This window comes from Excalfactoria chinensis, chromosome 2 (assembly GCF_039878825.1).
Source record: "Excalfactoria chinensis isolate bCotChi1 chromosome 2, bCotChi1.hap2, whole genome shotgun sequence".
NCBI lineage: Eukaryota > Metazoa > Chordata > Aves > Galliformes > Phasianidae > Excalfactoria > Excalfactoria chinensis.
Genome location: NC_092826.1, coordinates 36,876,725 through 36,901,512, shown reverse-complemented (window position 1 = coordinate 36,901,512; position 24,788 = coordinate 36,876,725). Strand labels below are relative to the sequence as shown.

General features: G+C 43.0%; 1 protein-coding gene across 3 annotated transcripts in view; it reads left to right on the top strand.

Moving 5' to 3' along the window:
• The first annotated feature begins 6,428 nt into the window (after nt 1-6,428).
• XKR4 (XK related 4) overlaps nt 6,429-24,788 on the top strand; it is a 234,554-nt gene continuing 216,194 nt past the window's right edge. For all 3 annotated transcript variants that reach the window (XR_011902793.1, XR_011902792.1, XM_072328202.1), the window contains exon 1: nt 6,429-7,432. Coding sequence is in view for 1 of the 3 variants with exons in the window: in XM_072328202.1 (XP_072184303.1) it covers nt 6,594-7,432 (839 nt within the window). In the remaining 2 variants the exon portion in view is untranslated. The remainder of the gene's footprint in view (nt 7,433-24,788) is intronic.

Here is a 24,788-nt window from a genome sequence, read left to right as displayed (position 1 = left end):
CAATCTGAAGGTGTTAAGAGGCCATTATTAGTTAACTGTACCTTTTTTTCTTATCTACTCCTGTGTGCTTTTATAAATATATGTTAAATTGATCTAGCTGACATATTTCTGCCCATTTAAGCCCTATGAGTCTCAGTTTCTTCTGTTCATGATTTGAAAAAAATATATAGCGATGTTCTTACTGACTCATTGAACCATTTAGACTCCAAGCAATTCCAAATGTACTGAAGAAAGGATTCCTTCCTCCTAAGTATATATAAGCAGCTTTATTATATGTATCTATTCTGTCAGTGGGGGAAACAGAGTCAAAATAAGAAAAAGAAAAAAAAAAAAGAAAAAGGAAAAAAAAAAGAAAAAAAAAAAAAAAAGCCATTCTAAGTGCTCATCTGAGTTACCTTAGAAATCTTGCGTGAGTCCCAGAGAGCTGTTAGTATCTATAGACCTGCTTGCAAGTGTAAACCTCTGCTCACACATCAATTTAAAATGTTCACAGAATCACAGAATGACCCGGGTTGGAAGGGACCTCAAGAATCATGAAGCTCCAACCCCCCTGACTGGCAGGGTCACCAAACTTCCATGTTTACTAGATCAGGTTGCCCAGACTCCCATCCAACCTGGCCTTGAACACCTTCAGGGACGGGCAATTCCCAACCTCCCTGGGTAGCCTGTTCCAGGACCTCACCACTCTCCTAGTAAAGAACTTCCCCCTGACATCCAACCTAAATCTTCCCTCTTTCAACTTAAAACCATTTCCCTTTGTCCTGCTATTATCAGCCCTTTCAAAGAGTTTACTCCCCTCCTGACCATAGATTCCCTTGGACTCCTTCCCCATAAGGAAAAATCTTTAAAAGTCCATGATTTCCTTGGGGCTAAGCAGTGCTGTGCTGTGTTGTGCCTGAATCTTCTTGTCACAACTCTTTTTTTTTGGCATGAACTCATTTTAAACAGCTGAAGCAAAAAGGGGGAAAAATGGAATTGTTTGTTTTCTCCTCCAAACTTTTGGAAATTAATTGTGTATTAAATGTGATGTCATAGGACATCTTAATATCCCATAGGCATTCCATAAATGCTTTTTCCATTTATAATGAAGTGTGATTTGCTTGGTGTCTTGTTGGCTACTGAATGCAGAATGGCAGTGGAAGAGTTGTGCACCTTGTACAAAGCTTGGCTGCAGGTTCGCATCCCGCAAGGTCTTCCCATATATCTTCTGCCTTCATTCATTATACGTTGACATTCATCTTTGGTTATGTTTTAAAATACATGATATGAAGCAACATAAAAGGTAACTGACATCCCATTTCTGAGTAATAAATGTAAATGTATGAAATCTTCAGTCAATTTTTTTTTGAAAATCTAAGAAATCATTTCTTCTTTCATACAAACATTAAAGTCAGTATGGTGTCACCAAGGGAGAGCTGCTCTCAGTTATTCTAGCTTCAAAAACTTGGACTTTTTTGTTGTTGCTTTAAGTGAGCAGTGGAAAGTATTGGCACGTATTTAATGCCTAAACATTCTGGAAATAGACATAACACAAGGAACCACAGCTCCCAATTTACCATGTAATGTAAGTATATGTCAAAAATGAAAATATACTCCTAAATTATAGATATATAAATTATCCCACTAAGATTGAATTATAGTCTAGAATAAAGTTAGATGTTCACTTAAGAGCTCTGCTACACTGAGTATCTTCTTTTGCAGATCTTATGAGGTAGGTGCACATGGGTCAGCACTTTCATGACTGGTGTGTTGCACAAAAGAGGTTCATGCAAAATAAATAAATGCAGCATTATCAGGGTGCTATAAACGAATTAATTTCACAAACCAGGGAACATTTCAGAGTATTCTTTGCAATTGTAAAAGTGAACTAACATGTCAAAATACTTGATTCACACATTTCACCATCCCTGGATGTATTAAAAAACCATTTGGATGTGGTGCTCACTGACACGATTTGGCAGAGGGTTGTTAGAGTTAGGGCAATATGGTTAGGTTGCGGTTGGAATTGATGATGTCTTTTCCAACCTAAGTGATTCTATCATTCTACGATTCTCAATTTTAATGGCAATTTTATAGTCCAAAAATTTCTCAACATGTAGTCTATAAATAAAATAATCTCAAGGTAAAGCAAGCAAGCAATAGCTGCTTAGACTTAATATATATTTAAAAATATGTGGTAATTTTACATTCAATTTGTAAATATTTTACCAGTTTACTTTTCACTTGTGCTTTTGTTCATTTGCTGAAGTATTGGCTTTATTGAAAGGCAGTGCCTTCCCAATGAGGTATTATCAGAGCATCCATTGGCACGTGTGTGTTGTCAATGCAATTGTTTGGGCACAAGGGCAGTTTGGCACTGCAGTATGTAAATATTAAAGAGATATTCTGTATGAACTTCTACCGGTACCATTGTAACCTAAATCTACTGATAACATCTAAAACTTGTGAATGTTTCATGAAATATCTTTTTCTTGCTGTTTCTAAAGTAGTTTAGTTGGATGTTTGTGTGCACATAGGAGGAGCACTGTCTTAGTATATGAAATATTACTTAAAGTGTGGAAGACACTACTGAGGCTACTTTGGGAAAATAGATGTTAATCAGGCTCTCTGTCATCATGCACAGCAAGAAAGTGAGAAGCAGCACAGTGTGCCTTTGGGAGGGAAATAAAGCAGGTACAGGAAGGTAGCTAGAAGAGAAAGGGAAATGAAGGAAGGAGGAAAGGAAGCAAACCCGCTGGCAGAATCACTAGGTCTTCTGAAGGGATCACCAAAGAGCTCCTTTTGACATAAAACTTCATTTATTCCAGAGGGGGCTCACCCCAAGCCCTGCTGGAGCAGTGAAGTTCCGCACATGACACAGAACTGCCAAAGCTGCTCTCCAAAGGTTCGGTCTGGCAAGAAATGTAGGATTTTGTGCCAAAATGGAGCCACGGGGCATCATTCTGTTTCAGTTATTTTGAGCTAGATGAAAATGCAGATAAGTTTACATACAAAGGAAAATAGATTTAAGAACAGTTTGGAATGAATGCATGCAAAAACTGAATCGTAGAATCAGAATCATAGAATGGCCTGGGTTGAAAAGGACCAAAATGATCATCTAGTTTCAACCCTCCTGCTGCGTGCAGGGTCACCAGCCACTAGACCAGGCTGCCCAGAGCCACATCCAGCCTGGCCTTGAATGTCTCCAGGGATGCAACAGAAAGCAGTAAAACAAGAACAAATAAAAAGTATTCTTAGTGTAGACAGAGACTGGTTTGATATTTTAAGGGTAAAAAGAAAAAAAAAAAAAAAGGAAAAACAAACAGTGGTTGTAATTCAGAAGAAGGCAAAAACAGTTCTTATGACACTCGTAAAAGTGCTTTCTTCAAAGAAAGGTAGGAGGGGGGGAAAAGCCATGAATACAATATGCTTCAGAGCACATTTACATGAGAAATGAGTGTGCCTGTACTTTGGTTTATGAAATATGTATCGATGTCTGCGATTGCATTTTTGCCCTTCAATTATATTTCATAATTAATAATTTCTGAGGTTTAGTAACAACATTGGCTTGCTGAATGCATGCTGGTTTGTACGCCGTGTGTATACAAACTCCTCTGGCCCTGATATAGCTCCATAGGAGCTATGCCAGAGTTACAAAGAGGAAATTTGGTTCTGTTTCTTGGAAGCAATTTCTTCAACGCTTACTTATTATTTGGGGGCCCTTTCCATTGATTATCTCTTAAGTAAGAAAACAAAACAGAAGACATTCCCCTGAAAGTATCCAACAGCCGTACATTTAGTACATTTAATTTAGGTTTAAAACTTCATCTGCCTTCATTTAACAGTGAAAGAATATCAGTTAACAGAGACTATATGAATCCTCTAATAAATGCCACAGAAGTTGAATCCAAAAAGAGGAAAACAAACCAAGCAAATCATAGAATCACAGAATGGCCTGGGTTGAAAAGGATCACAACGATCATCTGGTTTCAATCCCCCTGCTACGTGCAGGGTCACCAACCACCAGACCAGGCTGCCTAGAGCCACATCCAGCCTGGCCTTGGAGAAATAGAGAATACAGGGAGGAAAGTGCAAAACCCTCTCCACTGTAATGAAACACGAAGCAAGCTGAACACACTTCAGACAGATGGGTCTGATCTAAAACCTGCTGGGGTGAGCCAGGGTTCTTCTGTGTGGTGGATGGATATCTTTCAGTCTATTTATATCCTCAAGATAAGTGGCTGAGGGTGAATATAGCTGAAAAAGTGCCCCATGTCCAGATCAGGGAGGGCAGGACATCAGGGACGCATGGCCACAGCAGTCACCACCTCCAAACTGATCGATAATAATGTGTTGCAATGGGGCACAGCCTGCCTGATACCATCTGTGTCCCTAAATATCCGCTGCATTGCTCATAGGAATCTTCTGCCCTTCTAGTCCATGGGAGCCCAATCTCCACCTTCCCATCCACACCCTCAATCTGACAGCTTCTCCTCTCCCCCACCCCAAATAGTTTAGGTGAGATTTTCAACTCCAGGAGCACAGTAGTTGTACCCCACACAACCCCATATCACCCCATAACCTCTGTTAGAAATCTATTGCACCGTTTGACCTGCATATGTCATAAAGTCTCAATTGAAGTAACATAAAATGCACTCTAAACCATTTTCTTGAAGACTTATCTATAAATAGAATGACTTGGGAACTTGTTGAGATACGTAAGCCACGAACTTGCAGCTAAATTAGCTCTTTTATTAAGCACCTTCTCTGCTGACAAGAGGAGCTTAGGTGCATATATTGTATTATATATAGGTGCTGAGTGAATTAATAAAAGATACCTGGAGAAAGAAGCAATTTGCATTAAAAGTCTGAGGCAATGGAGATCATATGGACCGTAATGAGAATGAAATTAATGTGGGGTTAAAAAAAGGAACAGAAATAAAAGTGCAGCTCCAGCACTGCAAAGAGAGATTGCAGAGGAAATGTATATTATTTAAGAACCATTATGCAATGATGTAATTAAAGACTCTTGTAATGTGTGATAACATGCAAAAGAACAAGCAAAAATGAGGTTTCTGCATGCCCGCCGCCCTCCAAAGACTGAGTTCTGTGTTCTTAGCACCCTCAGAATAACCCAGCAGTGCACATGAATGCACTTGAAATCTGAAGTATAGATATCACCTATATCAGATATCGGTTATTTCTGAAAGGCAACTTCATACTGACCATGCAGGTTGAACGGTTAGAAGGTATGATTTTCAGCCACCCATATAACTCTTTCTCTTTCGTTAATGAATTGGTAGGGGCTATGATTTGTCACCTGTCTTAATGTAAGTGCCCCATCACAGCCACGTTGACATTCCCATCACAAAATTCCAGCAACGAGCTTGAACTCTCTCGTTGCTCTGTTTTAGGGAGGGAGAGGGCATGGTTTGAGCGCAATCCACAGGCAAAAAAAAACAGAGAGAGAGCCAAGGAGGCGCATCAGCGGCTCACCCCGCACGCACTGGGTATGCGAGGGGCGAGAGGAGACAGAAGGGCTGAGGGCAGGCGGCCGGAGGGAGCTGCGGGCACCGAAGCATCGCGCTGAGGTTTAAAGGGCTCCGGGAGCTCCCGGGCTGCGGGAGAGGGGCTGGGGCGGAGGGCGGGAATGCACCGAGAGTTCGCCCGCTGAAGGAAATGCTTAAAATGCCATTTCTTAGGGTTGGCGGACTGAAACGGTGCCTCCCCACCTTCCCCCAGAAGCCTGTTAAGAAAGTGCGAGTCAAGGCATCGTTTGGGAATGACACCTCTCCCGGCCGCGTTTCACAAAGTTACGGCAACTAGAGCGGCGTTTCCAGCGGGATGGGCAGCGGGCGGCTGCGGGGCGCCCAACTCGCGGGGGGTGTCCCGGGAGGGCGGTTCCTCCGCTCCGGGTCCTCCCCGCCCGCCGCCGGCCCCCTGCGCTCCCCCAGGGCCGCGGCGACGACAGCGGGGGGCGGTGGCAGAGCCGGCTGAGCGCCCCTCCCGCCGGGACGCGGTGCGGTCCCGGCCCCCGCCCCGCCGCCACCACCCTCCGGTGCCGCCGCACCCGCACCCCCCGGCAGCCGCGGGGCCGAGCGCCCCCTTCCCCGCCCCTGCGCCAGCGCCGGTGCCGGTGCGGGGCGGGGGGCGGCGGCAGGGAGGGAGGAGGGATGAGGTCATCCTCTTTGCCGGCGTCAGTCAGCTGGGTGGTGGCGGCGGCGGGCGGAGGCGGGTGCGGGATGCGCTGCTCCGGGCGGCGCTGCCCTGCCCGCTCCCGGCTCGGGCAGAGCGCGGCGGCCCCGGCCCCGTTGGCCCCCGCAGAGGAGGAGGCGGCGGCGGCGGCGGGCGCGGGGCGGGCGGGCTGAGCGGAGCTGAGCTGAGCGCGGCTCCCGCAGGCAAGCAGGCAGGCAGGCAGGCGGCGCTGCGGCCGCGGCCACCGCGGAGGAGCCGCCCGCGGGCGCGGAGCGGGGACGCGGGGAGCGGCGGTCCGCGGCGGCTGCAGAGGGCGGGAGGCGGGCGGCGGAGGAGGAGGAGGAGGAGCAGGGGGAGGCGCGGGATAAAGGAGCGCTCGCCGCTGCCGCTCGCTCTCCGGCGGGGCTGAGGGAAGCATCATGGCCGCGAAGTCGGACGGGCGGCGGAAGATGAAGAAGGGCGGCGAGGTAGCGTTCACGCCGCTGCAGAACTCTGAACACTCGGGCTCCGTGCAGGCGCTGGCCCCGGGGCTGCCCGCGGGCTCCGGGCCGGGCGGCGGCAGCGACGACGACGAGGCGCCCGGGGGCGGGTGCTGCAGCGGCGGCGGCGGGGACGGCTCGGGCGGCGGCTCCCGCTGCTGTTGCTGCTGCTGCGGCGGCGGCAGAGGAGAAGGAGGGGGCGGCGGCGGCGGGGGCTCGCGGGGCTCGGGCGGGGGCTCGTCCTCACTGTGCCTGCGGCTGGGCAGGGAGCAGCGGCGCTACTCGCTGTGGGACTGCCTCTGGATCCTGGCCGCGCTGGCCGTGTACTTCGCGGACGTGGGCACCGACATCTGGCTAGCGGTCGACTACTACCTGCGGGGCCAGCGCTGGTGGTTCGGGCTCACCCTCTTCTTCGTGTTGCTGGGCTCCCTCTCCGTGCAGGTGTTCAGCTTCCGCTGGTTCGCGCACGACTTCGGCGCGGAAGACGGCGCTGCCGCGGCCGCAGCCGGGCAGTGCCCCGCGGCCGAGAGCAAACTGCTGGTGAGCAGCAGCTCGGCGGCCGCGGACATCGACGCCGCCCGGCCCTGCACGCCGCAGCGGCAGGCGTCCACTGCCAGCAAGGGCAACGCCAACAGCAGCAGCAGCGGCAGCAGCGGCCCCGCCGGAGGCGGCCCCTCCAGCAGCGGCCGCGCCGGCAGTGGCAGGTCGGCGTCGTGCGCCTTTTGCATCTGGCTCCTGCAGTCCCTCGTCCACATCCTGCAGCTGGGGCAGGTCTGGAGGTGAGCGGGAGCCGTGCGGGGTGCGGGGAGAGGTTACAGCCGCGTGCGCCGGGAACTGGGCTGAGCCGCTGGGAAAGCGTGCGAGGAGTCGGGGGGAGGGTGGTGGGGACGGAATGGAAAAGAGGGGAGAAAAAGAGAGTGTTCTGATAGCGTGGCCGTCGGTGCGTGCGTGCCGGGCTCCCGACGCGCGGACGGGACGGCTGTGCTGCCCGCCGGGAACTTTTCGAGGAGGTGGGAAGGCACGCAGCCTCCCGGCGCTGTGCCGCTGTGTGCGTGTAACGCCCCGCTCCGTGCTCTTTGCCCTCAGCGTGCGCTTTCTGTACGTTGTGATGCGGTGAAGGAATCAAACTTTTGAGTGGCTGCTGTCAAACAGATCGGGCGGCGGTGGGCTGTGCCGTGCGGAGAGGCTGTGCCGAGGTGGGCGCAGGGGGAAGGCTCTCCCTGAGAGGCAGATGGATGACATCATAGTTTGCACAAGTCGCGTTTGCCGAAGTTTGGAGAGCGTTTCCAGGCTGGATTTCTCCGGGGGCCGAATGCAATGTAAATACATTTAGTGCTGCTCGAACGGGGCAGAGTTCAGCCCGCGGAGTGTTTTGGGGATTAACGTTTCCATGTGGAATCGTGGAAGTAGATGCTGTGTCGTGCTGTGTGATACAGCAACAGCTGAAAGTGTTTCTGGGGTTCCTTACCTGCTGGGTGGAATGGAACGCCTTCAGGTTTCTCTTCGGGAAACTCTATTGCTTCAGAGTTGTTGCATCAGAGAATGTAATGCGATGTTACTCCAAACATCTCTCCCTGGAATTCTTCATCTCATTCCTAATCCCCATTTTGGACATGGACTGGCTATTGCTCTGTACCCGTGCAGTAGCAAAGCGTCTCTGGTTCTGCCTGTAGCCTTTAAGCCTTAGAGAGCACAACAGTGCTTCAAGGCAGTGCGACCCTGGGATGCCATAACAAAGTATCACTCACTTTCCAGATCCTTAGATTTATTGCAACAAATGGAGTATGTTCACAAGTGGGAAGAATTCTCAGTCCCGGGTGTCATCGGTTCCTTCATTAGTAGCTGCAGCACAACTTGACAGCAAAGCTGATTTTGGAAGGAAAAGCAGTGCTTTGTTGTGGATCTTGTATGCTCCTGTGTATGCTCTAACTCCATGTATAAGTGTGGGGCTTTCTGAATGATCAGGCTTCTATGCAGTGTATGGTGCAATTCCTGTAGCAGTGTACATACAATGACTTCCATGGAGAAATTCACACCAAGATCCATCTGTACAACAGCTGAAAGTGCAGCATGCTCAGTGAGACAGAAGAGAGTTGTACAAACTCATGTCAGAACTCTGTATTGAAAAACACAGAGGGGAGGGTTGGGTGGAGCAAGCTGCAGTCACCCAAGGTGCAGCTCTATCCAAGAGATGCCTGGTACTTTCAGCTACTGGCTTGCACATGGAGCACAGTCCCTTTGGCTGGTTGAGCCTCTTCTGATCTGATATAGCTTCTCTTCATGTTTTATATGCAGGAGTGTAAGCGTACAAGAAAATTAAATGGTAAGGAGTGCTAGGGCATTATTTATGTTTTAGTTTGTTATGCCCCCCCCTCCTTTTTCTTTTTCCCCAGTGAAATGGAGCCATAGAATTGTTTGTCAGTAACTTAGCAGTACTAGCGGTTATCCACAAATGTATGAATTATACGGTCAATTGAACGCAGTCTTGCATATCAACGCTTTGTAATTAATTAAAGTGACTTCATTTTAATTCCCTGGGTACATCCCTCATAAGGGAAATTCTTAGCAGTCATCTGAAACTAATAATCAGCATCAGGAAGGAGAGGCCCTGTCAACCCTTGAAAGTCTTTGTGTAAACAGAGACTTGGAACGAGCATCATCCTTGGAAAATGAGCCCTATTTTCTGGGAAATGAAGTGCTGACAAGAAGTAGTCCAAAACTTCTCTGAAGTGTAACATCTGCACTGGCCTGAGCAAACAGCCCCCCGAGCATTTAGGCTGACAGATCTGAAGGGTGTTTGATTGCATGCATCAGCAACACAAGAGCACCGTCCCTGTCCCTACAGGTGAGCAGGTGCTGCTACTCTTGGTTCTGTGTCTCCTTCTTCTTGTCTTATCTCAGTTTTCAGTATTTCTTCTTTCTGCTTTGGGCCCTGGTTAAATCTCTCCTATGGTTTCATTAAAGTTTTCTAACACTATTTCAATTGAATCCCCCAACCAGCAAAAATGACAGTGGTATTTATGTCCTTTCTCTGATGAGAAGGAACCCTAGGCTGTGTCAGGGGAGGGACAGCTGGGGGGTTAGGGACAGGTTCTGCACCAGAGGGTGATGGGCATGGGACAGGCTGCCCAGTGCAGTGGGCATAACACCAAGTGCTGGAGTTCAGGGAGCACTAGGATAATACAGAGCTTGGGTTTTAGGTAGTTGTGTGGAGCCAGGAGTTGGACTCAATGATCCTCACAGGTCCCATCCCACTCGGATGTTCAGTGATTCTGTGAGAAAGGAGGTTTGGATGTGTGCTATCACAGGGTATGTGGAGAGAGGTTTACTTGTGCCTGGTTGGAATTATACTGAGACTGGTGCTTGCTTTGGTCTCATTTGGCATTCATCATCCTCGGTCTCCTCATTGAGTGCTGAATTGATTCCTGAAGTCTTCAGTTTCCCTTCATTTGTTTCATTGCCAACTTCAGGCTTCAGGGGAGGAGCTGTGGCAACTGTTTATTTAAGGAGGCCATCCTGGGTACACCTGGCAATCCATGCTCTTGGATTAATAGAGTTAGAAATGTGGTTTGAGTGATTAGTTCTACAGGCTGACTTAACAATTTCAAAGCTTTTCTTTGTTTCACATATAAGATTAATTTTTGTTTACAAATATATTGAAAGCCAGATCATGGAGAATGATTGTGTGTTAATTCTAACTAAAACATGTTAATGGGAAAATGAACGAAGTCTTTAATGTGGCATGGAACGATGCTGTAAGTAGGCAATTTAAAATTACTAAAACAAATTTTTACTGGAGTGTGAGGAGGGGGAGCTGCAGGAACAGCTGAGTTGCAAATCCATTCTGTACAGAAGTGTCTTCTTTCTTCTGACATTGGTGTCTTATTTTTTTTTTCCCCTCAAAACATAGAGGAATAAATTCTTACATTTTGAAGAACAAGGATGTAAATGTTTCTTATTTTGGGGGGCAAGGGGGATGGATGCACTCGCAGATTTCCTGAGGACACTGTCCGTCAGTTCAATTCCCTTGGAATCTCTGAGGAGGTGTTTGCCACAGCTGAGTGCAGCCACGGGGTCTTTATTGGCAGCTAATTTCATGCTAAAATATGATCACGATCAGATCTGTTGGTTTTTGAAGAGGCATTGTGTCTTCAGAGTTAGATATGGGTACATTCCTAATGTGTGTTCTTCATTTTACCAATACACGAGCATGAAAGCCACACTGTGAAGCCAGTTCTCCCAAAAATGTGCTGTGAGAGACATGGCTTTTTATTAGCAGGCTCTGGGGAGTACAAAGAGGATGTAGCCCACTGGGTCTTTGTATTCCATTGTAAGGAAAGAAGGGAGTGAATGCTTTAATATCCCTTCCCAATTTATAGTCTGTAAGGATTGTTCAGGGGTATAAAGGCCAGCAGGTTTCAGATAAACTATTGGCCTTTGAGCATGGCATGAAAGTATGTAGACACTGCCCTTGAGCATCCCTTTGATACGCTGAGCTTCCCAGGCTTAGCGCTGGCTTTCAGATCTTGCAGCAGATAACGGGCCGTGTGGCTGGATGTTGGAGATAATAGCGTTCATTTGGCACCTGTGGAGCAGCTGGGTTTCCTGGAAAGCTTTTTGTTCTGAGTGAACAGAAGGTGGGTGCAGGGTGGCAAGGGCCCCAGAGTGAGGGGTCTGGGCTGAGCTCTCCCAGCTGTGTGGGAACCCACATAGAAGAGAAGGAGGAGGTGGAGCCAGCTTCAGTGCTGACCCTTCCAGGTGTCACTCATTCACAGGGCAGATGTTTATTCCAAAGTAAGTCTGGTTCCCTTGGAGTTGCCCTGCATTGATTGTTCTCCACTGCTCTCAGTTCTGCCTAAATATTGTCAGCATCTTCATCTACAGCTGCTTTAGTTTGTGTGATTTTAAGAAATCATTATCTTCCTTCTCCTTCCTGTTTCTTATTTGGGGGGAAGGTTGCAGGAGGATTGTGGAATTGATGCTGGATTCTAGAAGTGGTTCCTTTGGATTCATCTGCCAAAGGAACTTCATCACCTGCCCTCAATGAGCTTCCCCTCTGCAATCATCTGATGCTCCTAATATTTCAAAATAAAAAGGGAAACAGTGGCTGTGTGATGCATGAGAAGGCCATACAACTTTATCAGGTGCTCCCTATAAAGCATGCTGAGCCCTTAAACTGAAATTTTGAATAGGTAGTTCACATAAAGAAAAATATCATTATCCCACCTCCATCCTTAAATAGGCTTATGGTGTTTTTGCTCTTTGCTTCTGTTCAGGAATAACGTAGGAACTCAGTTTGGTTAGGTGGTCAATAATTCCAGCTGCCATTGGACTTTAAAGTGAGATGTGATAATATCTCAATCTGACACCAGTGTTTCTCACTGTTTTGAAATCTGTCAGATAATTTGTCACATTGAGTCCAAATTTATGAGTCATAGCCATTTCCTAGACAAGATTATTGCATATCCTTCCATCTGTCTCTTAGTAAAGCAAAATGCTATCGCTCGGCAATACCACATTTGAAAGAACCATAAAATGGTTTAAGTTGGAAAGGAACTTGAAGCCTATCCATTCCAACCCCCAGCCATTGGGCAGGCCTGCCCCACACTGGATCAGGCTGCTTGGGGCCTCACCCAGCCTGGCCTTGAATGCCACCAGGAGTGGGGCATCAGTATTTCTTCTATTGAGTTACTGCAATTCTTGGCTTCAAGTCCCGTTGACCACCCATTTTGCTTGCTGTATCTTTAGGATTCAGGAAAGGTGATGGGCTGCCAGAAATAGGTATTAAAGTTCTTGATCTTTTGTTTTTCCTCATGCCAGGATTACAAGGGACAGACTTTGGTGTAGGTGACCTAACTACATTTAAACTTTCCTTAATACATTCAGCAGAATAAATATTCCATTCTTTTTTTCTTTAAGACAGTGATATGCAGATGAAGGCTGTGCCTTTCATAATTTTTTTTTGGAACATAAATGTGAAGCTTTACTATGTTCTTAAAAATCTCTTACAAGTCTGCATACAAATCAGATTTGGTGTTCAGTTTATTCTAATAACCTGAGCTACATATAAAAGATGCTGATGTACTTTAGAAGAAAGATGCCGTACTTTAATAATTAACAAGGGTTCTCTCTGTAGAGAATATCTATCACTTACATAAGTTTTCAGATTTTCAAAGCACTGCTTAGACACTAAAATCTCTGATTGCTCATTGGCTTAGTAGGTGATCTCATATTTTACACACAGAATGCTTTCTAGCAACTTACATGTGGGGGGGATTCATATTTGGCTTTTGTCCACATAAGTGGAAAATTCAGCCTTCAGAGAATGTTGTGTCACCATGTGTAGATATTAAATATAGAGTTTTCTATTGAAATGCAGGAAAGAAATGCTTCATTCTCTAGCTTGTTTCTCAACGTTGCAGTCTTGCAGAGGATTTGTCCAACCAGTTATGTTTTTCTGGATTTTTCTTCTTCTCCTCACACACAGAATTACAGAATGACCCGGGTTGGAAGGGACCTCAAGGATCATGTAGTTCCAACCCCCCTGCCTAGCAGGGCCACCAAACATACGCCTTTACTAGATCAGGTTCCTCAAGTCACACTGGGAAAAGAATGTAGCGTAAACAGTCAATATGCATGTCCAGACCCCCCATGGGAAAGCAAGAAAGAGTAACCTTGTGGAGTGATCATTTATTCTGCTCCCTGTCTTCAGGTTATTTACATCGGAGCTCTCCTCGTCAGGAAGAGTATTCTCCATCAGCTGGCTTAGTCTTTAATATTTGTCCACAAGGACTGACGACTACAAAGATGCAGAAGTTCTTGTAAAATTAAAATGAAATCAATACTTATGTCGCATAGCAGGATTAGCTTGTTCTCTAACCTCTGTGTTCCAATTAAGTAGCTTTTCATGCACAGTGCGTTAAACACAACAGTAACTTACAGTTTCATTAAACAGGTTGTTTGGGAGGGATTTATTGGGCACAGACAAAATCAATAGTTCTTCTGCTTACATTTCAAGGTACAGTAGACACTTGTGTTGCTGAAGTGTCCATTTTTTCCAGTCCATTTTAGCAAAACTCTTGGTTGTGTACGTCACATCAAAAAGACATATGAGGCAAATGGGAATATAAAAAGATCTGTTTTTATTTTTAAAATGCAAGGAGGTTTATAAGAAAGAATATGAAGGAGAATTCATAGAATCAAGGAATGGCCTGGGTTGAAAAAGACCACAGTGATCATCTAGCTTCAACCCTCCTGCTGAGTGCAGGGTCGCCAAGCACCAGACCAGGCTGCCCAGAGCCACATTCCGCCTGGCCTTGAATGCCTCCAGGGATGGGGCATCCACAACCTCCTTGGGCAAGGAGATGGGTTGTGGAGTGACACAGGAATACCAATCAGCCTTTTTGTGCTCTGTACCTAACTCCAGCTTGTTTCCTTTCAACATTTGACCAAAGAGAGAGTATCTGATTAATGCTAAAACTGACTGCTGGAGAGACTGGGGAAGGAGGCAGGAAAGAGGAGGGGTTATATGTCTGGACAAACTCAGAGGGAAAGTTAGATGCAATTTGAACTCTGACTGTGGCAAGTGATCATTTGAAAGATGGTAAATACAAATGTGAGGTACTTGTTTTGCATCAATTTACTAGGAGAAAAGTACTCTTAATATGTTTCTGTAAAAGGTAGAATTAATAAATAAATAAATAGGCCTTGTATATATTTTTCTAGCAGATTTTGCTTCAATTTCCCAGCAGTCATAACCTAAATTAGCATCTCCTGGTGATTTCTGGTTGCTGGAGTGTTTCCTTATCACTCTTACTCTCATTGTGGTTTCCTCCCTCAATGGCTGAAGTGTAATAATGCAAGACTTTTTTTTTTCCCCAAATAAAAAATTTCTTATGCTATACTATTTCTGTTACTTTTCCTTTGCTACAGTGTGCTTGTGCTGTTCAACACACACATGGTGTAAGATTCGTATGGTGCACTATATGAATCTTCTCGACTGACAGAGTGAATCAGTGGGGATGGTTAGTGCTACCAGCTACTAATGATTTGGTATCACTGGTTGGAGCGAATGGGATGAGACTGTTTTGTGGGGTGTTTTCAGAGGAAGACTGGCAGTCAATGATGTGACAACAAAAGTAGCTTCATGTTCTTCTAAAACTGGAAAGTGTGACTTCAGCAAGACTAATGTACCAAGGTCTGGTACCAGCTGCTTCAGAGAAAGATGCAGATGTTTTACCATGAAAAAAATGTAAATTAACCTACAGCTGGAAGAACAGTTTTCCTTATTTCTTATGGCTGCTATCTATCAGATTGATTTCTGTCCTAAAGGATAAAGGCTAGCAGTGCCACAGTTTGCAGCATTACTCACTTTAATGAGATGTTTTTTTGTGTAAACATCTAGTCTGCCAACTTATTTCAGTCATGTTTTTTAGTGTGTTGCACCTGGGATCAGTAGCTCAGGTCCAGCAGGTCCAAGTAAAGTACCTTGTGATAGTGAGCACTAGACTTCTGTTGTGTTGGGGCATCTGTACCTCACAGTGACAGCATTCAAGTGTATTTGCATAAAAGAGAATGAAAAACCACTGTGCTCATATTCTCATGGTTTAATACTTATTAGTGTGGAATTATGAGCTTTGTCATTATAGTTGTGTTGTCATTTTTTATCTTAAAGAGGGGTACGGGTGGAGTTATTTCCCTTCTTATTTTTCTTCAACTCCAAGCTTTACATTCTCACTTTATATGGAAATTTTTCTGAGGAAGATCTAAAAGAGGAGCTGGCTTAGTAAGGCAGAATTCAGATGTTCTTCAGGTGAAATGGATCTGAAAATGTGCTCTAGAGAATTGGGCTGAGAAGCCCAATTGTTAAGAAGTTCCATGAAGAACTGAGCCATAACAGGCCTTAGTGTCTTGAAAATGCTTTTCAGGCTTGTGTTTCTGCATTTTGGCTTGGCTATGCTCAAATTGCCCCCCACACTGTCTGATTTTCTGTTTCTCCTTCAAGCCTGCAAAGCAGGAACTAGGCTGAGTAGCACTAGAATCCCTTTGTGAACAGAGTAATCATTTGGGAGTTAGCAGACTTGAGTCCATTGCCCTTTCTGCCTGTGAGACCCTTTGCCCCAGAGTGTTCCCTCCACCAAGGCTTAGGAGGGACTGGACTGAGACATTTACATTTCTTCCCACTGGAGTTGCATCATCATGCTGACAGAAATGTCATGTTCATGAGGGCAGACAGGAAGAGCACAGTTCTTTGACCTAATACTTATGGCCCTTGAATACCAATTTCCTCATCTTTCTTGTACTGCTTAACTGATTTTAGATGCCTGCCTTTTATCCTTCTCTTTCTTATCCTAAATGTCCATGCTGCCAGTATTTCTGTTTGTGAATGTATGGTAACTGTTGAGTAATGGCCCGAACCACTGACTGACCACCTGTGGAAATGACCTGGTCAGCCCTGGGAGCACAGGTGAAGGCAATTCAGCTGTGTGACTCAAAGGGGTGGAGCCTGGCTGCACCTCTCCTAGACCCCATTTAAGGGCTGACTGCGCCAGGGAAGGATTGCTTTCTGGAGATTCCTCCCTGATGGAGCTTTCCCCTTAGAACCTGGAATCTTCTGATATGGGTAAGCGATCTTTTTCCCTTATAGCACCTTTCTATTGTGCAGTTTCCTCCATCATCACATCTCTGGTGAAATACCTTTTACTGTCATATTGATCTGTCTAATTGCTACAATGAGCATTCATTCTGTATGCATAGTGTAGACACAAAATATATTGTACATATTCACATGAAAAATACCTGATCAGTTTATAAGAGTAAGAGTAGGGTGAGGCAATTGGAATTGGTGGAGGCAGAAGAGTAGGTACTCTTTTTTCATTAAGCTCTTTCTCTGTCATGTAGCCAACTATAGAAAAAAGGCATTTTTTGATGTGTCATTCTGGTTGCTTCACCCTTTTCTACTGCTGTCTCGTGCGAAAGGAAATGAGAGAGAAATTTAAAGAAGCTCAAGTGCTCTGTTCTTACTGAGTTTCTTGAAGGTGGATATTTTTTGTAGTTGATCTTTATCAATATAAGACGCATAATTTTATGGCAGAAATAAAGTCTGAGCAATTCTGTATTTTCAGTTCCCAACTTTGTCTCCCAGCTCACCACAAGGAGAGGGGCTGGGGGCTGAGTTTGTCTGCTCTTCTGTCAAGCCCCACTGCACGCAGAGCCCAGATTTTTCAGTATGCATAGCTTTGATTGCACTTTTTTACATGTCTGAATTTCAGAATGAAGAACTGCATCTCTCCTTTATTTTTGTTGGGGTTGGGCTTATTAACACTTTAGTTTTCTTGAAGGAGGAAATTTAAATTGCCTCAAATTAGGCCGCTAAAAGTAGTCTGTACCTCTGAAAGCATTATTTAGTCACATATTACATACCAAAAATATAAGTGCATACATATTATGATGCTTAATTTTTCTAAGTTATGTTGATGTTACTTATGTTTATGTTTTAAATTACACATTCAAAACACAAACATCGCTCTTTAATGGACATCACTGGGACATAAAAACATAAACTTAACATTTTAAGGATTTATTTCCTCAAAAGTTTTGTGTTTATTATGTCCATAATATGCTATGTGACTTCAAGTTCCATCCTTCACCCTCTTTCCTTTGCTTATGTGTTCTATGCTGCTCTGTGTTAGTTTGTTACCTCCTCTCTTGCACTGTTTTCATTTTCTGTTCATTTGTTTTGCAAACTGAACCCAGCATGCTGTGTTAAAAAAGGCCTGGGTAAGAAGTGATGGGAGTTTTGTGTTGTTTTTTTTGTGGTTTTTTTTGTGGTTTTTTTTTTTTTGGGGGGGGGGGGGGGGGAGGGGTGGATATAGTGAAGATGCTAGGATCAAAATCAGTCCAAAGCTTCCAAGCGCTGGATGTTTCTGCTTCAGAAACAGTGATGTGTTTAGTGACAGCAGACAAATGAGCCAAGTATGGATCTCATTATCATTTCCAGAAGTAATGGTGGAAACTACGTTACTACATTTAACACAGCATTCTTGGGAAAAGCATAAACATATATGGAGTTCATAGTATATTAAGCAAAGATATTCTGTAAGTAAAGACTGGGCAATTAAAGAGGATTTGCCCAAGTGAAGCCAAATACAGCACAGAGGATAATTAATGTGGCTGAGATAATTCAATAATAATGGCTTTGAACTTTTACAATAGTGCATTAATGTGTGTGTCAGAAGGAGGGATTGCATTTACAATCAACAACCATTTGTTAGGTGTTTTGTTGTTTTTTTTACCACGTAGGTTAATTAAGAACTCATGATCATGGACTATGAAGATTGCCTTACTGAACTAAGAGCTGTTCTTGGTCCTTAAGTATGTCATTCAATATTTTTCTTGTACTTAAACTAATAAATTCTGTATTTGTTTTGTTTTCTGTAATGCCCTCTCATTCTGTAAAAGTCACTTCTGTGGCAAAAATACACCACAAATTGACTCGGAATTAATTAGCCATTGGTATTTTTGTCCACATGGCTATTGTGGAGAGCTGCTGGAAAAACCTGTGTGGGTTTCAAGAGAAGCCACCCTACCATCAGTTTCTAGGTTCCTCTATAAGCAGAGCATGAAAGCTGAGGAACTGAGAAGATCAGCTAAACGTTGGATTAAGTGGATCCATCCCCTTGCACAATAGAAGCTGTTGTGCAGGTGGTGTCAGGGAATGTGTGAATTTGTTGGGTTTTTTTTCTTTGTCAGTGTGTGATGGCTTTAACCTCATGAAAGTAGAAGTGTAGCCCCTCACAATGGAGAAAACTGGTCTCATGATTGAGCTGTAACGTGCTTCCCTTTCTTCAAAAACTTTCCTAGTGCAGCAGGAAGCTGATGTTATTTGGGGATTTGGTGATCATTCTGTAATACAAATAATAAGCAGTTGCTAATACTTGTGGTTTAAGAGCATGCTCAAAATAAAACAGTGTTTCCTAGCTCCTCTCATAGCCAGTTCCAGAGGTGGACTCAGTCCTTCTCCTTGAGTCTACACTTCTCACATGTTTCTTACACACACTGTGGACTCTCCGAAGGGAGTCAGCCCCCTTTCTACAGCATTAACTTTTTTTTTTTTTTTTAATAAAACAAGTATCAGACTTGTTGTGGGCTTCAATGTTGTTATTATTGATAATTGCAGTGTATTACAAATGAACAATTTATGTGGAAATAATGAAGTGATGCATACACACCTTCATACTTATTAAATATCAGGTGATCTGACTGACTTTGCTTAAGTGCAGGAAGCATTAGATGAGAAGAACCTGGGTGGATAGTGGTAGGAGAAGGTGGAATGGTTTTGAACTGAGAAAGGGGGAGGTTTAGTTTAGAAATCAGGAGGAAGTTTTTCACACAGAGGGTGGTGATGCACTGGAACAGATTGCCCAAGGTGGTTGTGATGCTCTATGCCTGGAGGTATTCAAGGCCAGGCTGGATGTGGCTCTGGGCAGTCTGGTCTGGTGGCTGGCAGCCCTGAACACATAGCAGGGTGGTTGGAACTTGGTGATCATTATGGTCCTTTTCAACCCAGGCCATTCTATGATGATTCTGTGACGAATGCTGAAAAATGTTGGCTGTCAGCTGAGTTATGATTAAGAATATTTCAGTAATGATGGGGAAGTGTTCCTAATGGATACTCTGAGTAAGGAATAGTCACTGAACATTATACCCTTCTAGTAATTTTTTTTTTTTTTTTTTTTTTTGTATCTAATGTTATTCTTAGAGGACTTTAAATTTCTGTAAATTAATTCATTGAGCTTTCAAACAATTGGGAATTAAATTACCAGCTTGTGGTAATGTAGGATGTGTTCTATACCTCAGCAAAACTTATCTTCTTAATTTGATTTTATACCAACACCTAAGTAGGAGAGATGGCTAACAGCCTCGTAAGACAGCTAGCATTAGTATGTGAGTCCAACTTAAAAGGATACTGTTCATGATGTAAAAAAAAAAAAAAAAAAAAAAAAAAAAATCTTAAATATTCTTTTGAAGTTTGCTTACAAATTCAGTTTGTCTTTGTTAATGACTTGTACTGATTTCCTGAGCTTGAGCTTTATTAGAGCAAATACTTATGGAAGGTGTATTTTAAGCCCAAGTGCCAGAATATTAATCAAAAATTTAATTACATATTCCGTAGTAATATTCACAATTCGTATGAGTCTTAATTTTGGTACTCATCCAATCAAGGACTGGAAGAACTGACACATGATTTAAATATTTTTTTTTTTTTTTAATATTTCTAATTAGCAGACAGAGGGATTGGTGATTGCAGAAATTAACTTGAGCACCTTGAATACTGAAGAATAACCTTGAATTAACAATGAATTCAACACTGAATCTGTTCAGAGGAAATTTATGGGAAGATTTAATGCATGTCATGTGTATATAAACTATCTGCAAATTTATAAACAACGGAAATATGGTAGAAATACATCTTCTGTCATGCCATAAATCATTCTTTGAAGAATTCTTTCTGGATAGCACCTTAAGAGCTGTGAGGAAGACAAAGGGAAGATAGAAGCATTATTTATATATGTTTCATGTAATTATTTTGGTTTTGAACACTGCATCTGTCACTGAATTGTGTGCTTGATTCTCACCAAATATCTCCTTCATCAAATAAAAAACACATTTAGTCATAATATAGAATATGTCACACTGGATTTACATTAATATGTGAGAGTGCTGCTGCTTCATTGATGTTTTTGATCCTTCAACCTCAACAACTCACAAAGGCTCCTTTTGGAGTGGCAAGGATTTGAGCAGTGTTTGAGAGCTTGAAGGACTAGTGGAAGAATTGGGTCCTCTTCCCTGTTCCTACTGACACTGTATGCTCATTTTAGTCAGCTCCATTACAACTCAAAGCTCTTTCATTCTGATAGGTACCACTCTTGATGCTAAAAAAGAAGGCTGTTTTGTGGCTCCCTTAATGCTTCATTTCTATCAGTAGTATCAGATTCTTTGGGGAAGGGAGGAAAAAACCATGGGAACAATCCAAGAATCCTACTGATTTCCATCACTGAATATGTTTGTAACTGTGATTTGTTGCAAGCAATTTCCTGACACAAGATACACCCTGCCCACCAGAAAATAAATATATATTTTTAGGTGAACATTATTTTATTATATAGTTTACACAGAGAAAAGAAATGCATGAAGGAGTCAGGTGAAATCTGGGAATTGTCAATCATGGGAGACTTTTTTTTTTTTTTTTTAATTGCCTTTTTCTCTTGGCAACTATTTTTATCATATTCAAGCATTAGCTCAGAGAGAGAAATAATGTTCACTTCAAAAGCAGCTTCCTTCCCAATAAATAATTCAGGGCCACAGATTGTTCATGAGGAAATATCAACACTCTAGTAGTAATTTAATATACTGAGCAATCCCACTCCCTTTGCTTATGTATGATTTAAATGGAATATGACAGTTTAGGGTCTCCGTTTGCCCTATGGCACGTTGGGATCAAACTTGGCAAGTGATTGCGGCATTCTCATATCTTCTGAAGAACTGAATGAAAGTTGTATAATTTAGGGAGGGTTTCTTAATTGCATGCTGAATCAATTTGCCCGTGTTCTGAATTTGTGCTGTGACTCCAAATTTTGGCCCAGGACAGGATATAGAGCATGTGAATATTTATCTTAACTAGTATCTTGCAATTATGTTTCTTTTTTGAGCTCCAGCTACTCTTCTGAAGCACAGTTTCACTATATTAACCATCTTTGCTTTAGCTTGTGGGTGGAAGTCTGGCCATTTAGAGCTGTCTGACCTGTGGTATTCATCTGCAGAGGACAATCTGCTTTCTTAAAGCGTTAACATGTTTTGCTGTTCTGTACAGTCACTGTGTATTTGTTTTGTCTTCCTTTGTCACTTAGGCCAACATCCTACACCACAGTATGGCAGCTGGGAAGGTTTGTGTTTCCTTCTGTCTTAAATAGTTGCGATTTAAAATAGATTTCTTCTAACTCTAGTACCCTTCCCTTATGGGAAGAAAACACAGAGCTGAGGGTCTATCTATGGAAGAGGCCTCAGATAGGATAAGGCTACTGGTGTATTATACTGGCACTTAAGTTAGGATTTCTTTCATTCTTCACATCACTTTATGTGGAGGAGTTCATCTGTATTTGAGCTGTTTTGTGCTTGGTGCATCACACACATATAACATTAACTTTCTTCTTTGGCTCTACATGTGCAAAACCAGTCTAGACTGACTGAGAATAAATATCCCTGGGAAGCAGCTGCATAATCAATTGAACCATAGCAAACTTATCTCTGATTTGCATCCTTGGAAGTGGTTTTGCATTGAAAGCAAAGGATGCCAATGGATGTTAAGTGCAATCCTTAACTTCCTGAGTTTGTCTTTTGTGTTTTTCAGGGTCTGTTTCATTCTAATGAGCCTACCATTAGGAAGTCTTCTATCCATAACAGCATTTATCTTGAAGTTATATAATTAAATCAAACATAGGTACCTGTAATTGCTTTGGTGATAAGATGTAACCTAGAGTTGTACTTCTCCAGGAAAAGAGTAGATTGCAGTTGAGAATAACATGTTTTTTCCATGTTCTTAGAAGGAAACAATTGCTCACTCAATTTCTGTAGCATTCTCCAATTTATCTGGTTGATAGGGGAAAAAGGTAACCAGGGCTTCTCACACAAACCTGTTCTCCTACAGAGGAGGTTGTAGCTGAGTAATTCTTTTTCCAGAACATAGTTTCAGTATAAGATTAATTGACTGTGGAAGGATGCGAGGGGAGACATTCCCTCATCATGTTAACCTGTGCTCTCTTGGAAAAATGGAATGACTCAGGATCTGGCTTACTATAAAAGAATGCTGTCCTTTGTTAGAATATGCCAGCAATTTTCATTTTGTAAATAGCCTGCTGATCATATCATCCACGTGAGGGCAGAGAACATTAGATCAGTGGTAGATGTGTGTCTCCTTAGATTTAAAAAGTCTTTAGAATATTTGGAAATTTCACTTATGTTCCAGTGGAAATAAGAGTGTGGATCCTTGATAGAACAGTGGTGATTGAAGCTCAAGGACAGCGTTATGAAGGATGAGTTTTGGAGCACCAGCTATCAAATGCAGCTGGATGAAAAAGATGTCTATATCACTGTTCTTGTCTGACTGGCCTTAAACTTAAGTTGATACATGTGGAAGGATTTCAAACTGGGAAGTTGGAGAAGACTGGAGGAAACCCATATCTCCTCTACATTTCTATATGTAAGCAAAAAGTGGTGCAAGATTAGTAAAATAGGAGTAAAAGTGTGAAAGAGCAAAGAAAAAGACGATTCTGAGCTACAGGGGAAGTAGAAGAGGGCACATTGCTGTCAGGACTGTGATTGATCTGTTTAGTAGTGGTGTGATGTCTATCAGGAAAGGCTGAAACATGCAAACAGACCTGCTAAAACCTGTGCAAGCAAACATAAGAATTCAGAGCATCTTTGCAGAAATTGAATCAGGTGAACTAATGATTGGAAGTAGGTGTTTGAAAGTTTTATGCTACCAAGGAAAGACAGAGGAAAATAGAGAATTGCTGGTATGGTACTGGGTATTAATGATGTAATAACTTGAAAGAGTGGGTGATATGTACTCATTTATTTATTTATTATTTTTTTTAAAGGGCTGCGAAAGTAGTCAATGGTATTTAATTGCTGAAGTCCTGTTGTGAGAAGAGCAGACATTCTAGCAATGTGTTGAAATCTTGTCATCACAGAGGACTTAAATGGATGCTGGAAAACACAACCTATTAGTAATCATCATAGATTTTTGCGTGTGGGAGCTGACAATCTTCATCGAGTAGCTGATGTATCAATAAGATGTGTTACAGTGTTTCTTTCATACACAGATGTAGTTCTAGATTTTCTCAGTGAATGATGAGAACACTGTCAGAAAGTGGGAACACCAAATAAGCTTCAGCAGAGTGGTCACAGTTATCTTCAGTTTCTTTCCTGAGGAAATTAAAGTAAATAAATAGAAAACTTTTTAAAATTTATTTCTGAACAGCAAAATTTCATAATGGAGGGAACCTCACTAGAAGGAGAGACCTGCAGATATAAATATATAAAACCTCCTAAATGTCTTTGAAATTAATAATGCGAACAATGCTGGGAGTCTGAATGTAAAAAGAAGAGAAAGATTTATAGCATTTGGCTCTAAAATAAGGTGACTATTAAAACTTTGTGGCACCATTAGGAATAAGCAAGAGAGACCTTCCTGCCCTATCTGCCGTCCTTCCCAGCTGGCTGGTCAACAACTAAAACTGAGTCTCAGAGGTCAAGAGATTTGGAGTGAAAGAGAGAATTCCCAAAGCCAAGCAGAGCTGGGCTTTGCAAAAGAAGTAACAAATGGCAAAGCATTGTTCAGCTACGTAGTAGGGACAGAAAATGATGAAAGAGAGCTGATATCTAGTAAGGATGGATATTAAAGATAATCTAGATATAGCTCAGTGCTTTCCCTCATTTTTCAGTAAAGATGATAATGTTAGCATGGAGGCAAAGGGAGGATAGATAATGTATATGATGTATATGAAGGTATTAAGTTGGAGATCACCACAGCTGCAGTTAAAGCAGCAGTCAATGAGTTGATCTTAGTAAAGTCAAGAGGAATGAACCATTTCCATTCCAGGGTACTGAAAGGAGTGGTGAATTACATTCTAAGTTGATTCTGTCAAGGCAGAGATAGTACCATACAGCTGGAGGACACAGTAAATGCAGGGGCATATTTAGGAAGCTGAGAAATGAAATTATTCAGCAACTATAGTTCTATGAGTGAGTGAAACTTTAGGTATCTTTTTCTGCATAAAGCTTTTCTGAAGACATACAGTTAAAGGAGCATGTGGAATGAAGTGCAAGCAGATTTACTAAATAGATAGCACCAGCCTAGCTTATCAGCTTTTGCAGTACTGTGTTTAATTTTATAGATCAGGGAAATGTATTGTGTGTATTCTGCCTGGCAGTGGAGAACAACTACCATACTCTAAAAGTTTTCAGAAGAGGTGGTCAAAAAGGGACTTAGCAAGGGGCTGTAAAATAGTAAAGAAACTAGCTTACTAGTGAGCATGTTTAAGTGCAACACAGGCACTATTTTCTGAATTATAA